The following is a 13605-nucleotide window of genomic DNA, read 5'->3' as shown; positions in this document are numbered from 1 at the left end:
ACCACTATTAATAGTTTTTAATTCAGTGTGGAAGATTTATCATTACAACTTTAAGTTTATATTTTTACATTTGATTAAAAAGTCCAAATGAAATGGTTTATATGCCCCACTGAATTCAAATCAGTGATTTAAATAAAAAATCTGGTATATACTTAGTTTTAGAAAGAGTGTATATTGTGATTTTTAATTCAAAAGCCAGAGGATTTAAAAAAAAAAAATGCATTGCTCAGAAACATTTATTTCATCAACTGAGAAATAAAATATTTTTCAAAAATCATAGTTGTCTTTGTATGTGATTCTATTGTTTACTTCTATTATCATCCATTTAAAAAATCCCAGTAATTCTATCTTTGAAACACCAAGTTGTTGCCACAATTTATAAATGCCTTCTAAAGTTATCCCTAAAATTCTCAGTTTCACTTTTCTTAGTTTTAACAAGAAATGACTAATCTAAATCTCCTATCATGAAGTTTATTTTTATTCACAATATAGTTAGTAATGGTATAAAAAAATCCACATGCTACTCTACCAATAAGCCTTGGAAAACACCTCAAGAAAGGTGAAACCGGCTTGACCCTGGCTCAGAGCTGGCCATGAGGCAATTCAACGTTTGTGTCACAGTGACGAGTATCTATACATGTGCCTGCTAAAAACTACACAGAAAAAAGTTACTTTACAGGTCACCCAAATGCTTTCTAGATTTCATTAATTTGGATATAAAAGTATCCGGTTCAGTTTTACCATGGACACAAATTTATAATGCTGAAAACTTGTTATAAAAAATTATAATATAAAAAAATGTGTACAAGTTCTTTAGTATGCTTAAGCAGGACTGCCATAGCAGTAATGTTAAAGACTCAGGGGGGCCTTTTAAAGCCTTTGCAGTGTGACCTCTTATGGGACTGGTGATGCATTTACAAGAAGCCTGTGGCCAAGGTGGATCCTTGACCTCCATCAGTTACTTACTGTGTATGTGCATAAGCTAAAGAAAGCTCTTTAAATTCCCTGCTAAGTGACTCATTCACATTACTTTCTTGAATATAAAGTCACAGCTGTCTTTTTTTTTTTTAAATATTACAAGACAAAGATTTTTAACTTAACATGAAAAATTCACGTTTATTTTGGGAAAAAAGTTAAACTTTCCATACTAACAGAACAAGATTAAAGGTAAATTTCTTAAACATTATCCAGAAAAATAACAAGATTTATAGTTTCTATTTCTGGTACTCATATACACAAAAGGCGAAAAGTGTGCCTACTCCGCAGGTGCAGCTTCAGTGCTCTCCTGTTCGGGGGCAGGCTCACTGCCAGCTTCTTTTCCTTCTTTGCTTCTTTTAGACTTTTTGTGCTTATGTCTCCTGTGACTGTCTCCTTCTTCACTTTCATGGCGACGTCTACTATTACTAAAGAAAAATAAGAGTGTTGTGTTTAAAAATGTTTAAAAACACAAGTAGTGACAAAAATCAACCCATTTAAAGTGAATTCATAATTCAGAACTAGGTTTAAGATAATTTAACCCCTTCTTTCCCTCTTAAACACATTTTGCAAAGAAATCAGTTTTGATGAGACTTTCATGAAGATTACATTATAGGGTCATCTTCACCAGTAATATCCCAGATTCCCATTTACTTTATTCTGAAAGACTAAAAAGAAATTGGCAACAGAAGCACTTTATCAAAACAGGAAGTACAATGCTATCAGGCTGATTTTCAGCAAACAATAGGTATTAAAATTTAATGATTTTTTTTCAACTATAAGCCCTAACTTTTTTCTCTAAAAAAACCATTACTTTGATTAATAATACTTACTATTAAGAATTGTTTCATAAACCAAAATTCCCCCCCTTGGAATGAGATAATGTAATAAACCCAAATCTCTCATAATTATTTTTATTCCATGTAAATTATGGATTTTGGTTACTAAATGTAGTTTTATTAAGATTTAAAAATCTTTGTTGAAGCTCATGAGGAAACAACTATTTCAACAGAATACCCTCAGTCTTCCAGTTAGGAACATGTACTCTACTGGATATTTGGAAATGTCTGCTTTTACTTTTTGAAGTCAAATCAGTTTGTATCTTGGCTTCAAAGTAATTCCCTACCTGCGAGATGACTTGTGTCTGGTTTCCTCTTTCTCTCTGTGTCGTCTTTCTCTATGTCGTTCTTCTTTCTCTCGACTTGCTCTGTGACGCTCGTAGCCTCTTTCTGCATATTCCCTGTATCTGTATCGCTCTTCATCACTGCAACAGAAATGGAAACAAGTTTTCTTGACACTGGACTATTTATTCTTCATGACTGCATATTACAAAGGAAGAGACTCTGAGAGTCACAAATTAGTACTAGATCCAATGTAAGAATACAAAAATATGATAATTACACATTATGTCTATTCTGTGCTGTATAAATGTTATAACATAGATTTCATGTAATACTTTCATATTTATTTTTAAAAATGGGAACTATTAACTCCTTTAAATTTTAATTAGCAAGTTTCTTTTGCTCCATTTAGAATTAAAAGCATATTTGTATATATCAGATTTCCAATCAAAATTCCTACATTATCTGTAAAGTCTTGGACACACAGTAAGGATTCTAAAAATATATGGTTCACAATGGCTACAAGGTAGAAAGCAGATCTTAAATATTTGGCTTATCAATTATAGAAAATACATTCGACTAGCAGAGAGGTACAAATATGAAGATCAGAGACATCAAACCAACTTCTATAACACCCATAGAGAATACATGAAGACAGGACATACCTGCATTCTGGCGTTCCCAATTATTTCAAACTACAACTCTTAGGGGTGGGGGTATGCACATGGCTAATAATGCTGAATTCATAAGTGTAAGCTACAGCTCTTCATTTTAAATAGAATTACATAAACTGGAAACTGGAACTGATGGACAGAGTTAAAGAGTAGTTTTTCTTTTCCTTCCCAGATCTGTCACTCCTTTCATGTCTTTTAACTGACACTCCTCACTTGATCTTTCTCTTATCCTTCAAGTCTTCTTTTTTTAGGGAGTAGGGTGGGGAGGTTGACATAGAAATCATAACTTTCTACAACATAACATCAGTAAATTCTCTCACATTAAAAATTTATCTTTTTAAAACTTTTATGGGTTCTTTTTCGCTATACAAAACATTGGGATTGATTTTAACATAATTATAAAAGCATGGAATACAATTTATTCTAATTCAGTCTCTAGTACTCCCCCTTTCCCTTTCTTTCTCCTTCCCTCTACTCTACTCCCCTTTCTGCTACTTACTTACACTGTTTTTAAAATTAGTATCTTGTGGATATATACAGAATGGTGAGATTCACTGTGGTATATTCTTACGTACATAGCAAAGTTAAGTAAGATTCATTCCACCATTCTTCTCTTATCCCATCCCTCCTACCTCCCTTCAATCTCCTTCCTCTAGTCCACTAATCTAATAAATTTATCTTTTAGAACACTGTATCCAAGAGGTTTGGTTTGTAGAAATATGTTTAATACAAACTACTAATCTTCATGAAGCAATGCAATGTTCAAGAATCTCGGTGGGATATAATGAAATCAGGTCAAAGTATAAGCCATATAAAAGAACAAGCCATCTGTGTTCTCCCAGCAAAAGTAATGCTCCAATAATGCTATGTATGGTTTAATGCCAAATCATACTGCTACCAAATTATCTGTGACATTAAATTTTCAAAGTGTTTAATAATAATAGAAAATGCACATTACATACATATGCATATGTATATACATATATGTATCTATTTTTTCCTCAGCATGCTTTATACTTGGAAGGCTGGAAACATGTCAACTAGTAGGCAACAAGCCATGACAGGCAGGGTAAAGAATATGGCAGAGTATACCCAGATCACATCCTGACTAGCAATTACTAAACGAGGGACCCAGGCTATAACTTAAACTCTCTAAACCTTGGTTTCCTCACCTGTAAAATTGGCAACAATCATTTTCAGGATTTTTGCACATTTGATAATAAAGTGCTTGGTATAAGAGTAGTCACTCAATAAATGGGAGTTAATTTTTCAGAAGCAGAATATTTTTTATAAAGGTTACTGGCCCTGAAGTAGAAAAACTAGCACCACAGCCCATGTATATAATAATTAAACCCTCTCAAAAAATGAAGTTGTCTTTGTAATGACTCCCAACTAGATTTACATAAAAATAATTAAGGCCAATTATCTCATAATTTGTCATTTGTATCCCTCTCTTTTCCCTCTTACCCTAAAACTAACTCTTGTTAGTTAGCTTTACAGCCTTTAGATTATGAAGACACAGCTCTATGACAGGAACCTTAAAATAGACGTGGGGGCATTGGTCCTATAGGTAAAATATGAAGACCTCCTACTTTCATCCCTTTTCTGGTAAGTGGCTTCAACATAAACATTTCTCTGGGTCTGGAAATAATTAGAGCCATTTGAAACACTCTAGAATGACCAATCTTCTTTCTGGCCCACAATTAAGCTGCCCAAAAAACAGATGTCAAAACTGGCCTATAATTTCCAAAACAATGACCCTGTAATTTATAATGCAACACATACTACATACCACACTGCTTTTTAGATATTTCTGTCTTCAGAAACAAACAGCTTTTATTTAATATATTTCATGTGGCTTTTCTAGAGGGCAATTTTTTTCCTAGAATGATTTAGAATGTATAAAATTCATTTGCCTTTTGCCTGTCTGGCCTTAAGCTTTTAGTTAAATTTAGATAAACAATGACTCCTAATTCCCTACCTAATTTTAACTATTCTTAACTGTGTGTGTATATACGTATACATACATACACACATATCTATATACATGCATATATACATACGTACATACATATATATATATACATACACACACACTTTTTTTTGCGGGGGGGGGGGGTTCTGGGGATTGAACTCAAGGGCACTGAGCCATATCAACAGCCCTATTTTATATTTTATTTTGAGATAGGGTCTCACTGAGTTGCTTAGCACCTTGCTTTTGTTGAGGCTGGCTTTGAACTCGAGATTTTCCTGTCTTAGCCTGCTAAGGGATTACAGGTGTGTGACACCGTGCCTGGCATTATTATTAACACTTTTTAAGTTTCAAAAAAAATTCAGTAACATCTGTGCATGTGCATATTTGAAATCAAATAATTTAGCCTCAAATCTTCAAAATACAGCATATTTATGCAAAGAAATATGAGTTATACCAAAGCAATTCATTTCAATCTTCTTTCATATTAAATTTTTGCACTAAGTTCCTTACTTTTGAATATGTATGTATACTCTAGAGGTAAAAGTATTTTCTCAATTGCCTATAGATACTAACCACTTCTCTAGCAACCTCTTTATCACCATCTTATCCTTTTAGAAAAGAAAGACGTTTCTTTCACCAATTTTACCATCATATAGTGGTTCAGTTTACAGAAACCACCAAGTACACTATAAATTAACTCTTTTTAATTTAAAGTATCAACTTCAGTGAGAACTATTTTATTTAAGGAACCATAAAACTTCCATAGCGCTTTGGCTCTTCCTATCAATGACAGATAGTACAAAATAGAGTATTTTGGCTTATGTCCTCCTGAGCTGTTCTAAATTCAGTAGTGAAGAAATTAAAAAAAAAAAAAAAATCCGTATGGAGGATAGTCCCAGGAAAACAAAACTAAGTGCTGGTACTCAGCATCTTATTTTGGGCTCTGTGACAACGGCATTCATCTTAGACAGTGAACACAGATTAACTCAATATAGATCAACTCATTTATCTGAACAGAAAAATGAAGCCAGACTTTGTTCTGTGAACTGGTTGTCTGGCTGGACAGTGAGAAATATATTTTTCCAATTAAGCTGCATTGTAGCTCTTTTCCATAAGTGGAATGAGGAAAATTTGCAGTTCCAAGGTCTTCATGAAAATAAATCTTTAACACATATTACACTGTTTTCCTTTTTAACAATATTTTAGCAAATATGTACTAAAATTAGTAGTATTTTGGTCTTCCCAACCATTTCTAAGTTAAACAAGTTACACTGTCTTTAAATCAAAGACTAACAAGTATAACTGGTAGTCTTTTAATAAATCTTGCCACTTCTTACAAGAAACTGAGAAAGTGAAAGACTTTATTACTGACCATATGTATGGCACTGAACTGCAAGCCCTAGAAAAATAGGAGCCAAGTCCTAATCCTGGTACCTGTGAATGTGACCTTAGTTAGAAAAACAGGATATTTGCATAAATAATCAAGTTAAGATGAGATCACACTGAATTAGACTGCCCTAATATATGTAAACAAAGCTTCTTAGTGCTTACCTCTACATATTAAAAAAAAAAAAAAAAGCTAATGACAGACCATTTAGTCATTAACAATAATAATATTCATTCATGAATACATATATTAACTGGAGATGAGGAAAAGTTCTTCCATCACATTTATGGGATATATTTCCATTACATTATTTTTAGTATATTTATTTATAATAAGGAAAATAATTAAAATCAGGATAAATGTTTGAAAAACCATTTCAGATACCTAGGTCATGAAAAAAGCTGCTTTAAGTATTTTAATTTACACACATGTATTGCAGAAAAGATAGGATAATTAATTTAAAAATTTTCAAGACTAAACATTCTTTAAGAAAAGTGACACAAAAGTGAAAATTCAAGCATAAAAAAACAAGGTAAATTTCCAACTGTTAAAGAGAATCTACTCATTTTTTAAAAATGGATGATAGTGTTTGGCAAGCCACAATATTTTTAATCCATGGGACACATTTAAAAGAGTAACACTTTTATTTTTAAATATTAACATTTATAATACACTGGAAGTTACAATGTACTGGAAGGTATATTTGTAATATACTGTCAACTATTTAAACTAAAATTTTAAATGGTTAAGATCCAAATTTGCAAGGAGGTATGAAATTCTTTTAAGGGATAAGTGACCAAATAAATTTGAAGACTTGCTCTAAGTAATGGGAAGCCTCTAAGCATGGAACAGATCCGATTTTAAATGGTTTATTAACCACTTTTCAAGCATCCCTTCTCCAAGTTAATTGGAATTCACTTCCTTACCCCAAATATTAATTTGAAAGATTAAATGAAATATGCATCTACAAACTCATGCACACCCAACAAACCTGTTGAAAACACTTGGGGTAGGACTGTGATCACGCTCCCTCTCTCTCTCTCTGGTGCGTTCTCGTTCTCTATCCCTATCACGATCTCGCTCTCTGTCTCTGTCTCTTTCTCTATCTCGGTCTTTTTCTCTTCTTGCATAATAGTCCCATTGCTTGGTGGTGTCCACAAGACTAGGCCATGAAGGAGCAGAACCAGTAAGATGGGGAAAGGCAACTAAGGAAAAAAAAAAGAAAACCACTGTAATTAAAAACAAAGGTTATGGTACTTGAATAACAAAGACCAAAAAACAAACAAACAAAAAAACTTCTCCCCCCAAAAAACGTGTCAGTAGATTATAATAGAAAATAGAAAAGAGAAATATCAAATGGCAAATACCCCTGATATTAAATAAAGATCTAGCAACAAATCTCAAAAGACCTAATAAATCTTAAAGTCCATTCATTTGGCAAGGTAAATAGGAATCAGAATTAGACCACAAACTTCCCAATATAAAAAGTAGAAATCAGAATACACTGGAGCATCTTCAAAGTGTTGAGGGAAAATAATTATTATTCTACAAAGGCATACTCAACAAAATTATATTTTAAGAATAAAACAATGATGGGGCTGGGTTGTGGCTCAGCAGTAGAGTGCTAGCCTAGTACATGTGAGGCCCTGGGTTAGATCCTCAGCACCACATAAAAATACATAAGTAACGGTATTATGTCCAATTACAACTAAAAAAATAAAAAACAATAAAACAATGGTATGTATAAAACAATGGTATGTATAAAACAAAAAAAGCAAACAGTATCAAAAGACTTCAAGAAAACAAGATATACTATTAGACAAACTTTGAAAAAAAAGGTAAATTACAAAGACCCAAGACAATGAGTAAAAGAAGTTACTCTAGAAAGCTGTAAGGTCAAAGGAGGGTGCAACATGTACACTCAGAAAAATGAGAAATTATATCCCATCTATGTATAATATATCAAAGTGAATAAATGCATTCTACTGTCATGTATAACTAATTAAAACAAATTTTAAAAATTTTAAGAAAATATCAAAGGAGGAAATAATTGAACAAATAAATGGTAATCATATATACAAATAAAATATGCTAACCAATAGTAGAGATTTTTTTAAGAATAAAATAATTCATTTTTTTATAACAATGAATCACAATAGAATGTCAGAAGAGTGTCCTAAGGTCTCTATTGATGAAGAAGGGGATTCAGCTATCATTTAACCATGCATAATAAATTTCCAGAGGATCCACTAAAGAAATAAGAAAAAATTTACTATTTCAAAACAATATAGGAAAAAATAAAATTAAATAATTAACCAAAAAACGCAGTCAATTCAAAAGACTTAAAATCACAATAATAAAAAGGGATTGAATTCATCAGTTCAAAGATAAAAACTGTTGATTTATACTTTTAAAAAACCCTTTGAATCTCCCAGATGATTAGTTGTGTTGATAAAGCAGATTCACACAAAAATCATTACCTAAGAAAAAATGATTACATGAAGATAAAAAATGCAATTCACCAACAAGAAGATCCCTGAAAGTTTAAATTTGTTCTAACAAAATCACCTTAAATTTTAGAATGAATGCTGATGGAAGCACAAGTAGAAACAGCAAAATCCATGGGAGATAATTTTTCAATTATCGACATATTAGGTTAGCAGACAAAAAAGTTTCAAGATTATATTAAGTTTGAATTAATGAACATAACATAGGATACTAACCTTAACAAAAAGTACTTATTCTCAAGCATCCAGAAACTTTAAAAATAATAATGCCATATTCTCTGGACTACCATGCAATTTATGTTAAAAGTCAAATCTAAAAGTTATGGGTAAACATCCATACATTACAAATTAAAAACATATTTCTGATAACTCATGGGTCCAAAAAATTCCTAAATTTAAATTGCTATAAACTAAACCTACGGCAAAAAATATGATCTATAGAAAGTTTAGGAATACAAACTGTTCTATAAGGAAATCTAGTCTTAAAACACTATTAGAAAAGACTGAAAATTAATGAGCTAAGCTTCCAACCTACAAACTTAAGAATAAAATGATCCAATAGAAGTGAGATAGAGAATTGAAATCAAATAAATAAAAATTCACCATATAAAAGTAAATAGCTGAAAGGTGGTTTTCGAAGACTAGGAAAAACATGACAATCATTTATAAAGTATATAATGTTCTCTTTATTGTTTAACAATGCACTGTGTAAATCATGGCTGAAATGGGTTCCTACAAAAAACAAAAACAAAACTTTAGCAAACAAAAATGACTCAAGAAGAAAAAGAAATCTTGAATAATCTCGTAACCATAAAAGACATTGAATCAGTAATTTAAAATCTTCCCATAAAGCCAAATAGCTTTTACAGGTGAGTTCCAATAATTTATAAGGTATAGAGTATTCCAATATTATCCAAATAGAGGGAAGAAGAGATTATTTCCTAACTTTTCCCATGTGGCTTGTGTACCTTGATAAAGAAAAAATCACAGGTCAGTTTTACGCAAATTTAGATGCCCCAATTCTAAATATTAGCAATTACTGCTTATTTAAAAGAAGATAATCACAACCAAGTTAGGTTAATCATAGCAACCAACAGTAATTTAATATTAGAATAACATAGAAATCTAATTTCTCAAAATAACAGATCAGAAAAGAAAAATAATTATAATCATCTCAAAAAGCACTTGATTCAATTCAAAATCCATTTACAGTTTAAAGCCTTTGGAAAAGTAGGACAGGATGGAAATTTTCTTAATCTGATATGATTCCAATAAAAACATGATAGTAAAAATCCAGAAGCATTTAAAGAGAAAAAGGATAATTTTATTCCTAGTACTTCAACATTATATGGAAGGTCCTATTCAGAATAAGAACAACAACAACAAAAGTCAAATACTACTACTACTACTACAACTACTACTACTAGTAAACATAACAATAATTAAAAATAAATAAAAGAAAAAAATAGGAGGGTAAGGATAAGGAAATAAGTAACTGAAAAGAAAACTGTCACAATCTATAGGTGATATTACTGTCTAATAGATTGTAGAGATTTAAGCAAGGTAAATGCCTACAAGATAAATGTAAAAACCAACCAATTCTATTACTAATTCAAGCAAACATAAATAGAACATGTGGTTCAAATGTATATACCATTTGCAGCAGCAACTCTGTATTAAGTACCTACAGACTATATCTAACCCAAAATATGCTAGTGTACAGATATGATTATAGTAGCTTATCAAAACACATTAAGGAAGTTCTGTATAAATGAGTTTTCGCTGAGGGATATATGCACTTCTGCAAAGGTTTGAATTCTACACAGAGATCTATAGCACCAATGTAATTCTAATATGGTCTAGTAAAAGCAAGGGCTCTGAAGCCAGGCTATATGAATTCAAATTCTCACTGCCATTTGTTGTGTCGATCTAGGGAAATTAATTAACCTGGTATTTGATTTCCTCATATGAAGCATAAAGATAACAGTACTATCTACTTAAAGGCTGTCAGGACTATGTGAGTTAATGTAAGTTAATGTAAACAAATTGCTCAGAACAGTGTTACAAATAACACTATATTAATGTTATTAATTATTAATTATTAATCAAAACCACAACAGAGATTTTCAAGGAACTTGGAAAAGTATAATACTTACGAAGCAGAGTAGGGAAGATAAATATTGCTGCACCAGATATCACATTATGAAACTTGTGATTAAGAGGTTATAGCATTATTAGTAGACAATTATTCAATTTAATTAGCCAAACAGTCTACAAAGCTCCCACGCAGACTCATTCATATTTGGAAATCTGATATATGAAGATGATATTGTAGGTCCCCCAGGAAGAACAGATTATTCAATAAATGATGCTGGGACACTTAAATCTTTAGTACCAGAAACAGAAATTAATTCCAGATGGCTTAAGGACTTACATTTGAAAAACAAAATTAACACTTTTTTGGAAGAAATAAAAGCATTAAAGAATATCTTTATGTACTGGAGGTAGAAAAAATTATGATCCAACTATGAACCAACCAAAGTAAGATGTAATATGACTTTATACAATTGATGAAGTATTAAGGAAAAGATGAGTTTACATACTTGCTATAAGATCTATCTCCTTTGAGGGGCTTAGGTGTTATAATTTATCTCTGCAGTGCCCAAAGTTTACAGAGCCCTAACAATGTGAATATTATTTATTTTTCAGCTTTTAGAATAAAAAATCTATTAAGAGTACAGGTAACTGGGGTTCCGGGACAGAATGTAAATATTCTAAGTACATGTCCAGCCAAACAAAACAAAGATGCACTAATATTCTACCCAGTAGTGGTTGACGACACATGTAACAGAGGTCAAGCATATAAATAAAGAGAACAAAACAGTGGGGAAAAGGAGAGAGGCAATGATAAATGGGTTTAAGGATTATTTTGAGGTGAATGTAAATGAGAAGCAGATAAAAGAAAAGTTCTTTGCCCTCCCCCATTTGCTTAGAAATGAAATAAATTTTACAAAAGGCATAGGTGTTCTTCTTACCCTTTCTACCAAGAAGGACACTGATCTACAGATATCTTTAAGCCCTTATCACACTGGAGAACACACCAGAGTAAATTACATAACAATCTCGACCAACTAGCCTTTGTCTACTATATATACTGCATTCCCAGCATTGGATCCTTTGTCTTGTCACTTCTCTAAAATTTTCCGTTTCTTTGTTGTAGATGCCAATCTATGCCAGATTTTTTTTAAGTCACCTCTCTGAGAACTACTCATTTCCTTGGTATCTTATATCACATGAAGCATACCTGTTTTTTTTTTCTCTTATTAATCTGTCTTTTGTTAGAGGAGTCATCTATGTAGACAGAAAGTTATTTTTTACCCTGCCCTACCTACACACTCAACAACTTCTAATTTTCCTCCTAATCCAAGAAGGTAACACTTGTCAATCCCAACCTTAATATACACCCTATAAATCCACAATTTCTTCACAGTAAATAGGCGGAAAGGAACTTTTTCAAATGTAAATCTCGTAATTTCACAACTCAGCTTAAAAAACTAATTGGTTCTTCACAATGCTCTAAGAGGTCCAAGCTCCACAGCATGGCTATACAAGCAAAGCTTGTTTAATTGATCTTTGCTTTATTGTGCTTTGTGGATATTTTCTCAAATTGAAGATTTGTGGCAACCCTCCATCACGCAAATCTATTGATACCATTTCCCCAACACCATGAGCTCACTTGATGTCTCCATGTCACATTTTGGTAAGTCTCAAAATATTTCAAACTTTTCAATATTATTATTTCTATGATGGGGATCTGTGATCAATAATCTTTTGTTACTACTATAATTGTTCTGAGGCATGAAAATCGTCGGTCAATAAAGCAATATTAATCAACAAACATGTGTGTTCAGTCTGCTCAACTGACCAGCCTATTCTACCTTGCTCCTTTCTCCTACAGGCCTCCCTCTCCCCCAGGACAAAATATTGAAATTGGGCCAGTTAATAACACTAAATTGGCCTCTAAGTGTTCAAGTAAAAGCTAGAAACAATTAAACTTGGTGAAGGAAGGCACATCAAAAGTTTAGGTCAGAAGTTAGACCTCTTGCACCAGACAGCAAAATTATGAATGCAAAGGTAAAGTTCTTGAAGGAAACTTAAAGTGCTACTCTAGTAAACACAAATAATGAGAAAAGTTTTAGTCTTATTGCTGACATGGAACAAGTTTTAGTGGTCTCGATAGAATATCAAATTATATGTAATATTCCCTTAAGCAAAGCCTAACCTAGAGCTAGGACTTAACTCTTCATGGAGGCTGAAAGAAGTGAAAGAGATGCAGAAGACACGCTTGAAGCTAGCAAAGTTTGGTTCATGAGATTTAATGAAAAAAAGAAAAAGGAAAAAAGCCATCTTCATAACATGAAAGTGCAAGGTGGTGTGGCAAGTGCTGATGCAAAAGTTGTCGCAAGTTATCCAGAACATCTAGTTAAGACAGTGATGAAGGTGGCTACACTCAACAACAGATTTTTAATGTAAACTAAACACAGCCTACTAATGGAAGAAGATTCACCTGTGATTTTCATAGTTGCAGAGAACAAATCAATGCTCGGCCTCAAAGCTTCAAAGGATGGGCGGGCTTTTTTATTAGGGCTAATGCAGTAGAAGTCAATGCTTATTTACTATTCCAGAAATCTTAGGGCCCAAGAATTGCACTAAGTCTACTTTGCCTGTGCTCTGTAAATGAAACAACAAAGCCTGCATTACAGCAAAACATGGCTTATTGATTATTTTAAGCACACGAAGACCTATTCCTTATAAAACAAAATATATCTTCCAAAATATCAAGAGTTCTGAGGGTGATGTACAATGAAATTCATGTTGATTACCTACATTCTAAAAAAACTTCCATTCTGTAGTCTTTGGATTAAGGGGGTAATTCTGACTTTCAAGCTTCTTTAAGAAATACCTT

At 32.3% G+C, this 13605-nt stretch overlaps 1 protein-coding gene across 16 annotated transcripts in view; it reads right to left on the bottom strand.

Moving 5' to 3' along the window:
* Positions 1 to 1121: 1121 nt before the first annotated feature.
* FIP1L1 (factor interacting with PAPOLA and CPSF1) overlaps positions 1122 to 13605 on the bottom strand; it is a 69384-nt gene continuing 56900 nt past the window's right edge. For all 16 annotated transcript variants that reach the window (XM_081303335.1, XM_081303348.1, XM_081303350.1 and 13 more), the window contains 3 exons: positions 7124 to 7337; positions 2102 to 2239; positions 1122 to 1403 (listed from right to left, as the gene is read on the bottom strand). In XM_081303335.1, the coding sequence (XP_081159461.1) occupies positions 1256 to 1403; positions 2102 to 2239; positions 7124 to 7337 (500 nt within the window). In that variant the 3' untranslated portion in view covers positions 1122 to 1255. The remainder of the gene's footprint in view (positions 1404 to 2101; positions 2240 to 7123; positions 7338 to 13605) is intronic.

The sequence above is a fragment of the Spermophilus citellus genome (genome assembly GCF_964194105.1).
Source record: "Spermophilus citellus genome assembly, chromosome: 8".
NCBI lineage: Eukaryota > Metazoa > Chordata > Mammalia > Rodentia > Sciuridae > Spermophilus > Spermophilus citellus.
The sequence above is the reverse complement of the archived record's forward strand: the minus strand, read 5'-3'. Positions and strand labels throughout refer to the sequence as shown.